This window comes from Peromyscus californicus, unplaced genomic scaffold (assembly GCF_007827085.1).
Source record: "Peromyscus californicus insignis strain IS unplaced genomic scaffold, ASM782708v3 Scaffold_5__1_contigs__length_169319896, whole genome shotgun sequence".
Taxonomy (NCBI): Eukaryota; Metazoa; Chordata; class Mammalia; order Rodentia; family Cricetidae; genus Peromyscus; species Peromyscus californicus.
In genome coordinates, this window is record NW_026294573.1 from 134,249,455 (window position 1) to 134,264,029 (window position 14,575).

The following is a 14,575-nucleotide window of genomic DNA, read 5'->3' on the forward strand; positions in this document are numbered from 1 at the left end:
CACCATCAATGGAGGAATGTTCCCTTTGCTCCACATCCTCTCTAGAATGACCTGTCATTATGTTATTGATCATAACTCCTCTGACATTTACAAGATGGAATCTCAAAGTAATTTTGATTTGCATTTACATGGCAGCTAAGAATGTTGGACATTTCTTTAAATGTTTCTCAGCCATTTGAGATTCTTCTGTTGAGAATTCTCTTGATCTGTACCCCAAATTTTTATTGAATTGAATGTTCAATATATAGCTTCTGAGTTCTCTATATATTACATATATTAGCCCTCTTTCAGATGTTGAGTTGATAAAAACCTTTTCCCATTGTGTAGGCTGCCTCTTTATCTAATTGATGGTGTTCCTTGCCTTCCAGTTTTTCATTTCATGAGGTCCCATTAATTTCTTATTGATCTTAGTGCCTATGTTATCAGTGTCCTATTCAGAAAGTTGTCTCCTGTGTCAATGCTTTCAATGCTATTCCACAATTTCTCTTCTATCCATTCCAGTGTATCTGGTTTATGTTGAGGTCTTTGACCCATTTGGACTTGGGTTTTGTGCAGAGTGATGAATATTGATCTATTCCCACTCTTCAACTTATAGACATCCTGTTTCCAGTTTGAGCAGCACTATTTGTTGAAGATACTTTCTTTTTCCAGTGTGTATTAATGACTTCTTCATTAAAAATGAGGTGTGCATATGTATTTGGGTTTGTGTCTGGGTATTCAATTCAATCCCATTGATCAATGTGTCTGTTTTTATGCAAATAATATGCAATTCTTATTACTATATCACTGTAGTAGAGCTTAAAATTTTTGATGGTGATACCTACAGCACTTATTTTATTGTTGAAGATTATTTTGGTTATCCTGGGATTTTTGTTTTTCCATATGAAGTTGAAAATAGTCCTTTCAAAATATGTATAGAATTGTGTTAGAATTTTGATGGTGATTGTACTAAATATGTAGACTGCTTTTGGTACAATGGCCATTTTAACTATGTTAAAAATCCTTCTGGCCGGGCGGTGGTGGCGCACGCCTTTAATCCCAGCACTCGGGAGGCAGAGCCAGGCGGATCTCTGTGAGTTCGAGGCCAGCCTGGACTACCAAGCGAGTTCCAGGAAAAGGCGCAAAGCTACACAGAGAAACCCTGTCTCAAAAAAACAAAACAAAACAAACAAACAAAAAAAAAATCCTTCTGATCCATGAGCATGGAAAGTCTTTACATCTTATGATATCTTCTTCAATTTCTTTCTTCAAAGACTTGTTTTATCATACAAATCTTTCACTTGCTTGTTTGGAGTTACCCCAAGACATACATATATATATATATATATATATATATATATATATATATATATATATATATATATATATATGTATGTTTGGAACTACGATGAAAGTTTTTGGTTCCCTGGTTTCTTCCTCAGTCCATGTGTCATTTGTATATAAGAGGGCTACTGATTTTCCTTTTTTAGTTCATTTATATCCAACCACTTAACTGAATGTGTTTATCAGTTGTAAGATTTCGCTGATGGAATTTTTAGGATCTTTTATTTATACTATCATATCATCTGCAAATAAGGTACGTTGATTTCTTCCTTTTCAATTTTTATCTCCTTGATTTATGTAAGTTGCTTTATTGCTCTAGCTAAAACTTCGAAGTACTATATGGAATAGATATGGAAAAAGAGGACAATGTTGACTTGTTTAGGATTTTAGTGAAATTGTTTGAGTTTCTATTCATTTAATTTGATGTTGGCTATAGACTTGCTGTAAAATGCCTTTATTATGTGTAGGAATGTCCATTGTTTCCCTAATCTCTCTAGGACTTTTATCATAAAGGCATGTTGGGTTCTGCCAAAGGCCTATTCTGTAGTTAAAGATATGATCAAGTGGTTTTTTTCTTTCATTTTTTTATAGTGTGGATTACATTTACTGATTTTCATATATTGAACCGTCCCTTCATCTCTAGGATGAAGCTTACTTTGTCATGGTGGATGATCTTCTCAAAGTGTTCTTGAATTTGGTTTGCAAGTATTTTATCAGATATTTCTTCATCTGAACTCAAAGGGGAAATGGTTTTATAATTCTCTTTCTTTGTTGAGTCTTTATGTGATTTGAGAATGAGAATAACTGTGGCCCCATAAAATGAATTGAACAATGATCTTTCTGTTTCTAATTTGTGGGATAATTAGAACAGTATTGACACTAAACTCTTCATTGAAAATCTGGTAGAATTCTTTGCTAAAGCCATTTAGTCATGAATTTTTTTTTTGGGGGGGACTGTTAATGACTGCTACTAAACTAGGGATTATAGGTCTATTTAAATTGTTTATCTAATCTTGATTTTACTTTGATAAGGTTACTTATAGATAAAATTATCTATTTCTTTTAGATTTTTAATTTGCAGGAGTTCAGTATTTTAAAGTATGTCTTCAGTGTTCTCTGAATTTCCTCAGTGTCTATGATTATGTCTCCCTTTATATTTCTGATTTTGTTAACTTGGGTATTGTCTATCCACCTTTTAGTTAATTGGATAAAGGTTTGTCTATCTTGTTGGTTTTATAAAAGAACCAATTCTTTGTAACACTGTTTCTTTGTATTGTTCTCTTTGTTTCTATTTCATTAATTTCAGCCTTCAATTAGGTTATTTCCTGTTGTCCCTTTCTCTTGATTGTGCTAGTTTCTTTTTTTTCCAGAGCTTTCAGGTGTGCTGTTAAGTTCTTATTATAAGATATCTCCATATTTCTTTGTGTGTAGACAGTGCTATGAGTTTCTTTTTAACACCACTTTCATTGTGTCACATATGTTTGGGTATGTTGCATATTCCTTTTCATTGAATTCTAGAAAGTCTTTCATTTTCTTTTTTTCAATCTTGACTGATTTTTCATTCAGTAGAGAGTTCTTCAGTGTCCATGAGTTTGTAAGCTTTCTGTTGTTATTGTTGTTGTTGCTATCTATCTTTTTTTGTTAATATCCATGGTGCTCTGATAGGATGCAGGGAGTCATTTCAATTTTCTTGTATCTGTTTTGATTTACTCTGTGTCTGAATATGTGGTCAGTTTTAGGGGAAGTTCCATTCTTTAAGGTGCTGAAATATTGCTGGAGTTTTCTCCAGTCCTGCCTGGCCCATGGTCAGGACAAATCTCTCTCACCTGCCAGTCCTGCAGCCACTTAAACCCAACCAAGTAAACACACAGAGACTTATATTTCTTATAAACTGTATGACCATGGCAGGCTTCTTGTTATCTAGTTCTTATATCTTAAATTAACACATATCTATTGTCTATATGTTGCCATGTGGCTCATGGCTTACTGCTGCCTTACTTCTCGCTTTTCATGGAGGCGGCTGGCAGCATCTCTCTGCCTCAACCTTCCACTCCCCAGAATTCTCTCTCCTTGTCCCACCTATACTTCCTGCCTGGCTACTGGCTAATCAGTGTTTTATTTATTTACCAATCAGAGCAACACATTCAACATACAAAACATCCACAGCACTCAAAAGAAGGTATATTCTTTTGTGTTTAGGTGAAATATCTGTTAGGTCCATTTGGTTTATAATATCTATTTAGTATGAGTATTTCTCTGTGTTTTTTTTTGTTTGTTTTTTGTTGTTGTTGTTTTGTTTGTTTGTTTTGGTCTGGATGACCTCAACTGGGGAGAGTAGGATAAGTCTCCTACTGTTGGTATGTATGGGTCAACAGGTGATTCAAGCTACTGCAGTGTTTCTTGAGTGCCCTTGTGTTGGGGACACAGATGTAAGAACTGAAGTGTCACCAGGCAATTGTGGTACAAGCCTTTAATCCCAGCACTTTGAAAGCAAAGGCTGGTGGATCTGAGTTCAAGGCCACCCTGTTCTGCAGAGTGAGTTTCACAAAAGCCAGGGCTACCCAGAAAAATCCTGTCCCAAAAATATTGAAATGTCACCTTGGTAGATTTTTTTCTTTGATGAATATGTGGTGTACTTGTTCATCTCTTTTTATTAATTTTGGTTTGAAGTCTATTTTGTTAGATATTAAAATGGCTATACCAACTTTCTTTTTAGGTCCATTTGATTGGAATATATTTTTCCTCTGTTCCTGACATAAGGTCTATCCTTGATGTTGGGGTGTGTTTCTTAGATTCAGCAGAAAGATGGATCCCGTTTTTCCATCCATTTAATTATTCTGAGTCTTTTTATGTATTTATTTATTTTGAGGATTTGAGATCATTGATTATTGATATTGAGAGATATCAGTGACAAATGGTTGTTTTGTCCAGTTATTTTGTTGTTATTCTTGGTAGTAGTCATGGTGGTGTGTGTGTGTTCTTCCCTTCTTTTGATTTTGTTACTGTGAGATTGCTTAATACCTGTGTTTTCATGAGTGGAATTAACCTCCTTATGTTAGGCTTTTCTTTGTAGCACATTTTGGAGGGCTGGGTTAATAGATAAATATTGTTTAAAATTGAATTTATCATAGAATATCTTAATTTTTTTCTTCTACAGTGAATGGAAGTTTTACTGAGTCTAGTAGTCTAGACTAACATCTGTGGTCTTTTAGAGTCTACTGCACATCTTTCCATTCCTTTTGGTTTTTAGAGTCTCCATGAGAAGTCAGTTGTAATTTTAATAGATCTACCTTTATATGTTAATTGGTCTTTTGCCCTGGTAGCTTTTAATACTCATTCTTTGCTCTGCATGTTTAGTGTTTTGATTTTCTGGTCCAGTATATTTGGTGTTCTGTATGCTTCTTGTACTTTTCTTTATAAACATCTCCTTTAGGTTTGGAATTTTTATTTCTATGGTTTTGTTGAAAATGTTTTCTGGACCTTTGAGCTGGAATTCTTCCTCTTTTCATATTCCTATTATTCTTAGGTTTGGTCTTTTGATAATCTCACAAATAATCTGGATGTTCTGTGACAGAAATATTTAAAAATTAGCATTTTCTTTAACCAATGTATTATCCATTTCTTTAATCATATCTTCAATGCTAGAAATTCTCTTACATCCCTTGTATTCTGTTGGCAAAGTTTGCCTCTGTAGTTCCTGATCCATTTAGTTGGTTTTCTGTACCTTGATAGTAGGTTTCTCCACAGACACAGTAAGACAGATCAAGCCAAATTGAAAAAGTAAAAGAAAAGGTTTATTTTTAGCAAAGCAACTCCCATTTGAGTTTTCCAACCCCCAGAGATTAGGGCAGGAGAAGAGACAGGAGAAAATATGTGCCTGAACTAAAGCATGGGGCTTAAATACCCTATAGTCAAGGGGTGACAACATGCTCTCCATAAGCTGTTTTTTTCTTTTATAATAGCAATAGTTTCTTTTTTATTTTAATACACTTTAGGTAACAGTATACAACGCTGAGCTTTCCCACCATTTCTGTGTAACAGGAGGAAACTCTCATTACACAAACTGAGCATTTTGTGATAGCTAAGAAAAAAACAGCACCAGACTTGAATAGTTAGCTACAATACATACATCCTTCAAAAGGAAGTATCACAATAGCAAGACAGAAAAACCAGGTTGAACAAATGATGCCTCTTGGGAAATGACTTCATCATTCTTGTTGAATTTTACATTCATTAAATCTCTTTTGCACAATTTATTGTTAATATACTTGAAACAAAACCTCCCTTTAAGGAATCACTGTAATAAGATATAAATATTCAACAAGAATAGTTTTAATAAAGAATCCCCATTTAGTTCAAATTCTAATATGCACTGACTGAAGGAAAAGAAAGTAACAAAATGTATTTGTTTAAAAATGTTTATTACAACAGATACAACTCACATCAGACTGGCTTTGTTTCCTCTTCCCCACTCACAACCATGTTCATTGGGTCACTTCTTTATACTTGAGCAATCAATGTACTTTCATCACACTTGCCCAGAAGTACTTTTAAATCCAGTCTTATAGGGTGCAAATGGATTTTAATAATTTATAAAAACATGTGGGTTATGCTCGATAATTGTACACAGAAATGAGAAGGTGATAGAAAAATGCCACAGCAACAGTGCCCTAGAAAAGAGAAGGGGCACCTTAAAAAAATGGATAAGATCAGGCCAAGGACTTCTAAGGGAATGGAACATACAGGAAATGAAAACATTTCTTTGCAAAACAAATAATGTTCTTGGTCAGGTGCAAGTGCGAAATAGTTGTCTCATGATATCTGTACACTGCTCGAAATTGTATCCTTAGACACAGATCTTGCACTAGAACTTGCACTGGATTTTGGAAAATGCAAGATTTCTGACTGATAAATTAATCCCCCCAATTTTTTTTCTTTAAAAAAAAAACTAATTTTGCAGACAGGTTTCCATGTAAAAGTCAAGGTATTTAGCCACCTAGCATTGATTAGTTTCAGATGTCTAAGTTCTGTTACACATGGCTTCCCATGTCTTCACTCTACAAAACATATTTACATCATGAAGATACATCTACAAGAAACCTACATTTCAAGGGTTTTACAAAACAATCTTATATCTCTCCCCTGAATTGACTCTCACAGACCCTTGTCCCCTTGTCATTTCATTTCCCCAACTTAACTATTCACAGTCTACTTAAATGTCGCTCAAAATGTTATGACTGGGCAATAGATTCACAGTTCCTTTAGGATACCATGTGCAATTATTCACATCTTCAAACCATAAAGGAATTCTGACATTTTAGCTTTTCGAGTTCCTTAATTTGTTGTCTCAAAAACAATATCCTCTGCTCTTGCAAGGTTGCTTGAATTTTACACACTCGAACTACAGATCTCAAAATTGTTTTGTTTTGTTTTGTTTTTTTTGTTTTTCAAGACAGGGTTTCTCTGTGTAGCTTTGGTGCTTGTCATTCAGCACATACTTGTGACATGTGAACACTTCCCATATTACGGGCTTCTTCATTCAATCTCGATGCTTGTTTCTCTGCATGTTCTGCAGCTCACCCTTGAATGTGTTTTATGAGATTATCATTGAAGTGTGCTGCTAGCATAGGTGTTAATGAACACGCAGGCTGAGCAGAAGTATTCTGTGGTACAACTATTGCATTTGATGCATTACTACTGTAAGTATGATTTGGACCAGGTAATGGACTTCTCTGGCTGCTTAAGCACTGAAGACTTTGAGGAGAGACAGGCCTGTGACCCTGCTGCTTGTCAGCCTTTACAGACTGCTGTGTGACCAATTGTGACACTGGTCCTGGCATATTTTTAACTATTAGAGTACTAACGTTTGGCTGTGATGAAACAGGAGGAGTATTAATCAAAGTTTTGATAGGGGCTGTGTTAGTTTAAGGTGTGCTTGTTCTTGGAGACACATTAGATCTTGCTGATGAAGCATCAGATGTTAGAGACTTTGGAGTGATTATATGACTGGGCCTGTGTAGAGAGCTGGGCAGCTTGAGAAATCAGAGAGGTGATGTTGAAAGCAGAGGATCCAGGCTTTTTGAGCAATAACAGATTTACTTTGGATATGTCCACATTAGAATTACTAAGCTGTAGTGTAGCTTGCAAAGCAGGAAGCAACTAAGTTTCATTCAAGGGTGCTGAAGTAAAGGATGTATTGGTGATTGTGGAACAGGAGAAACAGGTACTCTTGAAGCAGATGTTGGAGGTGAGGATGTGGAAGGAATTGTGCTAGACTGTGATACTGATTTGTCTCCTGAAGCAGATTCTTTTCCTCTGTTTTCTGTGCAGGGACAGAAGCTGTCGGTGTAAGTAGTTTTGATAAAGTGGATGTTCCATTAGCATCAAATGATTTCTTTGGCTGGTGATCAGATTGAAGTGTAAATGGACTAGAAAGAACAATGCTTGGGGTCATGGTTGGATGAACCACTGCTTTGATGGGGTACTGGCTGGCGTAGAGCTACTGTGAGTCTCTGCTCTTGGCAGTCTGGAGTCTTTGTCATTGTGTCTGCTTGTTTGAGACAAAGGGACTAGGGCCTCTGTTAACTTCAGGGGAGTAGCTGCTGCAGCTGCCAAAAATGAAGACCTGAGCTTTTGGTGCCTTTTCTTTGTTGAAGATTCACTAAGAGGGCAGCATTTGGAAAGAGAAAGGAATGGTGCTTTATGAATCAAGCAAGGGTGAGATGGAGATTTCCAGCTGAACACAATTTACTAAACTTTTCATTTCCATAGCTCACACAGTTTGTGTTTTCTTTATTGCTTCTATTTCCATTTTAGGGTCTGGAAGAATTTTATTCATTTCCTTTATAGTTTGTCTTTTCCTGGATCTCTTTCTTTTTCTATTCTTTTTCTTTTCTTTTTTTTCCGAGACAGGGTTTCTCTGTGTAGCTTTGTGCCTTTCCTGGAACTCACTCTATAGACCAGGCTGGCCTCGAACTCACGGAGATCCACCTGGCTTTGCCTCTCAAGTGCTGGGATTAAAGGCGTGCACCACCACTGCCCAGCTTTTCCTGGATTTCTTTAAGGGATTTTCTCATTTCCTCCAAATATTTGTTTGTGTATTCCTGGATTCCTAAAGTGATTTATTCATTTTTTAAGGAGCTCTATCATTTTCATATAGTTTGTTTTAAGGTTTTCCCCCCTGTACTTCAGCTATGTTGGAATATTCAGGGCTTGCTGTGGTAGCATTGTTGGGCTCTACTAGAGACATATTACCCTGGCACTTAATGATTTTGTTCTTATGCTGACATCTAGACATCTGGATTTGGGGTGATTTCTAGGTTTATCTTGGTTGGATGGATATTTTTTCCTTGTTTTCTGTTTCATCTGTGGATTTTTGGAGAGTGTGGTGGTTGTGGGTTGCCTGTTTTACTGGCCTACTGAGCTGTTATGTTCAGAGTGAATTCCTCCTGGTGTTAGAGGTTGGGATACAGCAAAGAGTAGGGGGAGGAGTGACAGAGGGGGTATCTGTGGTATCCCCACATGTGGGCAGAGTAGGAAAGAGGCTAAACCTGGTGTTCTGTGTAGCACTTGGGGGTAAAAGTGAGGGATTGGTTCTTTCAAAAAGAGGGGGGAAGGTCTGTAGTCAGTCTACCTAATTTTCTGGTTTCTAGCTGTGGGTTGAGCAAGAAGGGCCTGCTTGGGTTTGGGACTGGGGTACAGTTACAAGTGTGGAGAGGGAATTTAGGAGCGGGTAATTTATGGTATCCACTAGAGATGTGGGCAGAGAGAAAGGGAGGCTGCAGTTGATGATCTTTTTCAAACCAAGGGATGACACTGAGGGATTTGGTCTGCAGGAACAGTGAGTGACAACCATTCTTGATTTGATTTATTAGTTTATTTCTCTACTTTCATTACTGAAATGTATTCAACATGAGCTTTTCTAGCTTTCTAGATCCTTTACAAATTCCTGATAATCTTTTCTTCAATTTTTTTTACAAAAATTCTTTTTCATAGTAAAAAGATGATATTCACATTTTTTAAATGGAATGGACTGTTTAAAGCATGAAAATACAAAGCAGTCTGATTTCTCTCCCACTCAGGCAAGACTGCTGTCCCTTGACTATTCTATGTATTTCTGAATTCCAGGGATGAGGGCATATTCTTTCTTCTAAATACTATATATACCTTTAACTCACCTAGAAAACAATCTTATTGACCACTTACAAGTTGATAGATATAGACTTTTCATTTTTTAAAAGTCTACATATATCTTATGGCTTCCTTCCTGTATATATAATGTGATCTCAAATGTAATGAATCAAAGAGTTTTATCTTTGTGCTAGAACTGTTCTTCTTACAATGTCTCAGCATCTATGAATGGTAGCTTCCCCCACTTGTACAGCTTTACCTTCACAGCTTGCACCTTTCTTTAATGAAGAAAATGTCCAGTGTCTCCCCCTTTTCTATCCCACAAAGCTCATTCTAAATGGTATATCCAGGTGACCATTTTAATAAGTATACAAGTTCTTGCCATTATCACATCTTGGTTCAGAAGCCTCTTCCAATGTTATTCACTGTGAAAAACATAAAAACTCTATAGAACATAGCTGTGGTGTGCTTGTTGACTGTTTTTTTCTCTGACTTAACCTTCTACTCCTAAAATCTTTAAGTTCTATGTTTCATGTTGCAAATCATCCTAGAATGTCTCTATATCATCATCTATAGGACTATATTCCTCTTGTCTAGAATACTTTCCAATAAACATCACAATGGTTCACATTGGTATTCCTTCCACTTAAACTCACAAGACAATGTGGGTTTGCTGTCCTACAGCCCCTTAAATGCCCTCTCCCAACTCTTCCTTTCTCTGAAGTACCATCAGTACTTTCTTGTCTATCTTGATTTCTGATACATGTTTTTAACAAACAGTGAAGGACTCTGATGAATATTTAATGAATGACCAAATACTTAAATTTTGAAAGTAGGTTTTACTTAGTAAAGTTCATGGAGAAAAAAAATGTCAGGAAAGCTATGTTATAAGAGAACAACATAAAAAGCCCATGGATGTTTGGAAATGGAAGTCTCAGAAGCATGAAAAATGGGTAAGACTATCCTTTATGAGTTCATACAAGTATGAACAAGGAAGCTCTAGGGATTGCTATGGCTGCAAGAGCTGATCATGGATGCAGAAGACTGAGGAGGTGATATTGAGTTAAGGCCAAACCAGGATCCACCAGTCTCCTACAATCTCTTCTAAGTATGTGTTTCTTCCTATAATCCACTACAAACCCCAAATTGGTAAAAAAAATTGTAAGGTCTTAATCAATATCACTCAAATTATTCAAAAAATAAGTAACAAGGTGAAAAGAATAATTAAAAACTTTGATCTTACTTTAAATGCCTCAATATTTAGGTAATTGGAGAGCTTGACAAACAATTTATAATCTAAAACTTAATAGAAGTAATTTTGAGAAACATTGCTTTAATATTTGTGTTCAATGACATTCAAAATTATCTAAATTAATTATGCAAGACACATACAAACTTATAAATATATATAAGTATAGAAAATATATAAATATATTATAAAAATATATAATATAGTATGTTATTAATATATTATGCATTAATATAGTATATCCTTTTATGTATAATATATACTATTTAATATATATTATATTATATATATATGTGTATGTTTCCTGCTGAGTTCATTTAGATGAATTATAATTAATTCCATTAATAATAATACTATAATATATAAATAATATATAATATATAAATATATTTAATATATACTATTATACAAAATAAGAGTCAATGAGGCTGTAGATTTAAGAGGGATGGATGTAATGGGGTAGATGGGATGGAGAGAGTTGGGGGAGAGGACATGTTAGGCATTGCACAGAGGAGAAAAAAGGGAAGAAGAAATGATATAGCAATATTTTAATAAAATTTTTAATTTGAATAAAGTAAACCTTAGATAATTATGACAGAATCTAAAAAAAAGACTTCCTTGGTGGAAATGTTTTGGGGAATTAAAATATTGAAGTGAATGTTTTTTTATTAGTATCAGAAATGTCACTATACTAATCTGACTATGAACTATTAAAGGATTAAAGACAACTGTTGAGACACTAGATGAACGCTATTGTGTTCCTATTGCAAAGCCCAAGAAAATACACTATGCCTGTTAATTTTCTTTAGCAGTTCTCTGATGTATTATAATCTGTTCTAATAGGCAAAATATTACTGTATAATTTGCAAATATCAAGAACAGAATGTAAATTAGTTATAGTTCTTCATCCTTCATCAGAAATATGTATTTAAATAACAAAGAATATGCATCATAAACAAAAGCCTTTAAGAGTCAGCTTCAAAGACTTTCTCTCAGGGTCCAAAGGAGACACTACATCAGCAGATGAACTATGATCTGAGGTATGAATCTGCTCACACCATGTTCTTTCTATCTGTGTCTCTTTATTGTTCTAAAAAATTCCACCTCTACAGTGAGGGTGGTGTCTGCTTATAAACATTTACAATTGACAATGCAATTCGAGACTTGAATTTCTCAGGGTCACCAAGGCAGGTAAGATTCACACACAGAGCAATAAATGTCAGCTTTAATTTACAGCACAAAATGGGAGTTGGTTAGTGAAGGCTCCTTGATGAGGTCAACCAGAGGTTAAATCAGCAAGGGAATCTAAGAGGAGAATTTGTGTGCTTAAAATACATTCCTAAGTGTGACTAAGTAATAAGCTAAAAATTTATAATCAGGGGCTGGAGAGATGGCTCAGCGGTTAAGAGCACTGGCTGTTCTTCTAGAGGTCCTGAGTTCAATTCCCAGCAACCACATGGTGGCTCACAACCATCTGTAATGAGATCTGGTGCCCTCCTCTGGCCTGAAGGCGTACACGCAGGCAAGGCACAACATTGTATACATAATTAATAAATAAATCTTTTAAAAAAAAATTTATAATCAGTAAAAGTTATAAATAAGATAAATACTGTCTTTTTCTCCAGGAACCACTTCCTAGTGGGCAGGGTTAGCATTCTGAATAACTAGACAACTTGTGTAAATAGTGGTGCAGTTTTCACCAGTGTTGGCTGGCTTAAAAGAAAGTCTCAGATTTAAAAGATTACACCTATTGATTAAGGATGTAGAACAAAGAGAGAATTTAAGCTTAATTTGCACAAGAAATATAACCTGGCACCTTCCAGCTGCTCTGGCTGAAGCAGCATAGGTCTTCAGCAGGTCTGTGGAAAAGTTTACTTTCCTTTGGGAAAGAGCAAGAAGCTGATTACCTTTCTCATTATTTTCTCAAGGTAAATGCAAGCAATAAATTTCAAAGCTAAAATCTTGTGTTAATAAACCTAAGTGGTAGTAAGTACAAGAAGTTAAGAAACTTTTAGTGTAAGGTTAGTTTAGTTCATCACTACTCTTATCTATAGGTGAGGTAAAAACCAGGGCACGCTTGTCCTCTATCTATCTAAGAGTCTATGAATCAACATTTTCAGACACGTAGTAACTGTGTGTCCTTGGTGTGTCTGGAAATGTCTCAAGTGAGACACTTTGGCCCAGACACTTAACACTGACCAAATGCCTGCCAATAAAAGTAACTGCAGAAAGGCAGATCTCTACATTTACATTGGAGAAAGAAACAAATTCCTGGTTGTGGGAAGCAGGTTTTTTGACTATGTGACTCTTTGCACACATAGTTAGGGAATGTTATCAATATAGCCCAAATGCGTAGAGGAAATTATACCCAATAGATCAGCAAAGACTTTTAAACCGTGGGAAATGAACCCCAAATTGTAACAGATGGGAATAAGCTATGACTTCTGTAGCAAGAAGTCTATAGCCAGAAACAAATTCATTCAAAGGCAATAACTCCAACTCACCTCGCGTGATGGCTCAGTCCTTTACCAGGACCCTTTGTTCTGATAAGTTGACCTTTATCAATGATGGCTGAATCCCTATTGCATAACCCTGCAGTTCCCAGCACATCATTAATTTCAGTGTTTTACTACATATAAGTTATCATCATTACAATGATAAATAATCTGCATATCAGGTTTATTAAGCATATAAATCTATTAATCAGGCTTCAATCTTCTTAGCATTATAATGTCGATGAGAGTACTATAATTTTATACATTATATATTCTTGATTCCAGATGTTTGTTACACATAAAAATGGCCACTTCTTGACAATATTGTGAAGAAATTAATTTTCCCCTGATTTATTTATTTCTCTTTTCCTTTCAGGAGTTGGAATTTTCAAATTTATTTGCTGTTCTTCACTGTATTCATTCATTTTTTGCTGCCAAAGTAGCTTGTTTGGACCCTCTGTTTTTAAGTAATAAGGCTGCTGCTTCTGCTGCTGACAGCTCTGCTTCTACAAGCAAAGCAAAGCATGTGGCTTGACATGCTGATTTCTACCTTAGAGTCCTCAGGGTCATTCCTCACTTCCACCCTGGGGAGACCACACTTTCACCAAGTCAACAGTGAAGTAAGACTGCAACCCCAGCAGAAGAAGGTCAGGAAGTATCTGCAGCATATCTTACCCTGTCAGGCATCTGCAAACAATGCTGGATAGGCAGAGCAGCCTATTCTTTCTCCTCTGATCTTTATCAGGACATAGATGACCCTATGTATGGTGACAAATGTTTGGTGTAAAGTATGTAAATAACATGAAAGTTGTAAGCTACCTATAAATAAAAATGCCAGTTAAATGATTATTTCTCTACTTTAGATTATTTTGTATGACAAATGCATAGTGGGCCAAAATCATGAACCAATGCCATATCATTGTGTTAAGAGTGTAAAGAAGCTTAAAAAAAATGAAAGCAAGGCAAGTAGCATGCAAAAAAAATAATAATGAAGTTAAGACATCAGAAACAGAAGTACCTTAACTTATCCATGTGAGCTACTCCCTGTGTCCCCATCCTCTGGTTCCACATGAGCACTCCAGTTATGTTTACCTGATTTTAAATATTATGCAGAATAAACAAAGACAATTATATTGGTCTGTGAAAACACACTAGGAAATTAAACATTTTTTCTTGGGTGAATGTTACAAAATTATTTTATATTAGCAAATGGTACTAGTCATGAATGGCCAAAATACTCATGACTCTCCTGTTCTTCATTTAAACACATTTATTCTTATTTTTTTCCTAATGAGATTTATGAACAAACTAAACTTTCATAAATTTAAGTGACCCAAAGCTCTTGCAAAGAAAATCATATCAACAAAACCTATGTAAG

The 14,575-nt window shown here is 35.5% G+C and overlaps 1 protein-coding gene and 1 pseudogene across 14 annotated transcripts in view; one reads left to right on the forward strand and one right to left on the reverse strand.

The window, feature by feature from the left end:
• Positions 1 to 14,044, forward strand: part of Sntg1 (syntrophin gamma 1) — a 728,018-nt gene extending 713,974 nt beyond the window's left edge. For all 14 annotated transcript variants that reach the window (XM_052717737.1, XM_052717738.1, XM_052717736.1 and 11 more), the window contains one exon: positions 13,574 to 14,044. In XM_052717737.1, coding sequence (XP_052573697.1) covers positions 13,574 to 13,732 — 159 coding nt within the window. In that variant the 3' untranslated portion in view covers positions 13,733 to 14,044. The remainder of the gene's footprint in view (positions 1 to 13,573) is intronic.
• LOC128096113 (WW domain-containing adapter protein with coiled-coil-like) lies at positions 1,405 to 11,763 on the reverse strand (annotated as a pseudogene).
• Positions 14,045 to 14,575: the final 531 nt, after the last annotated feature.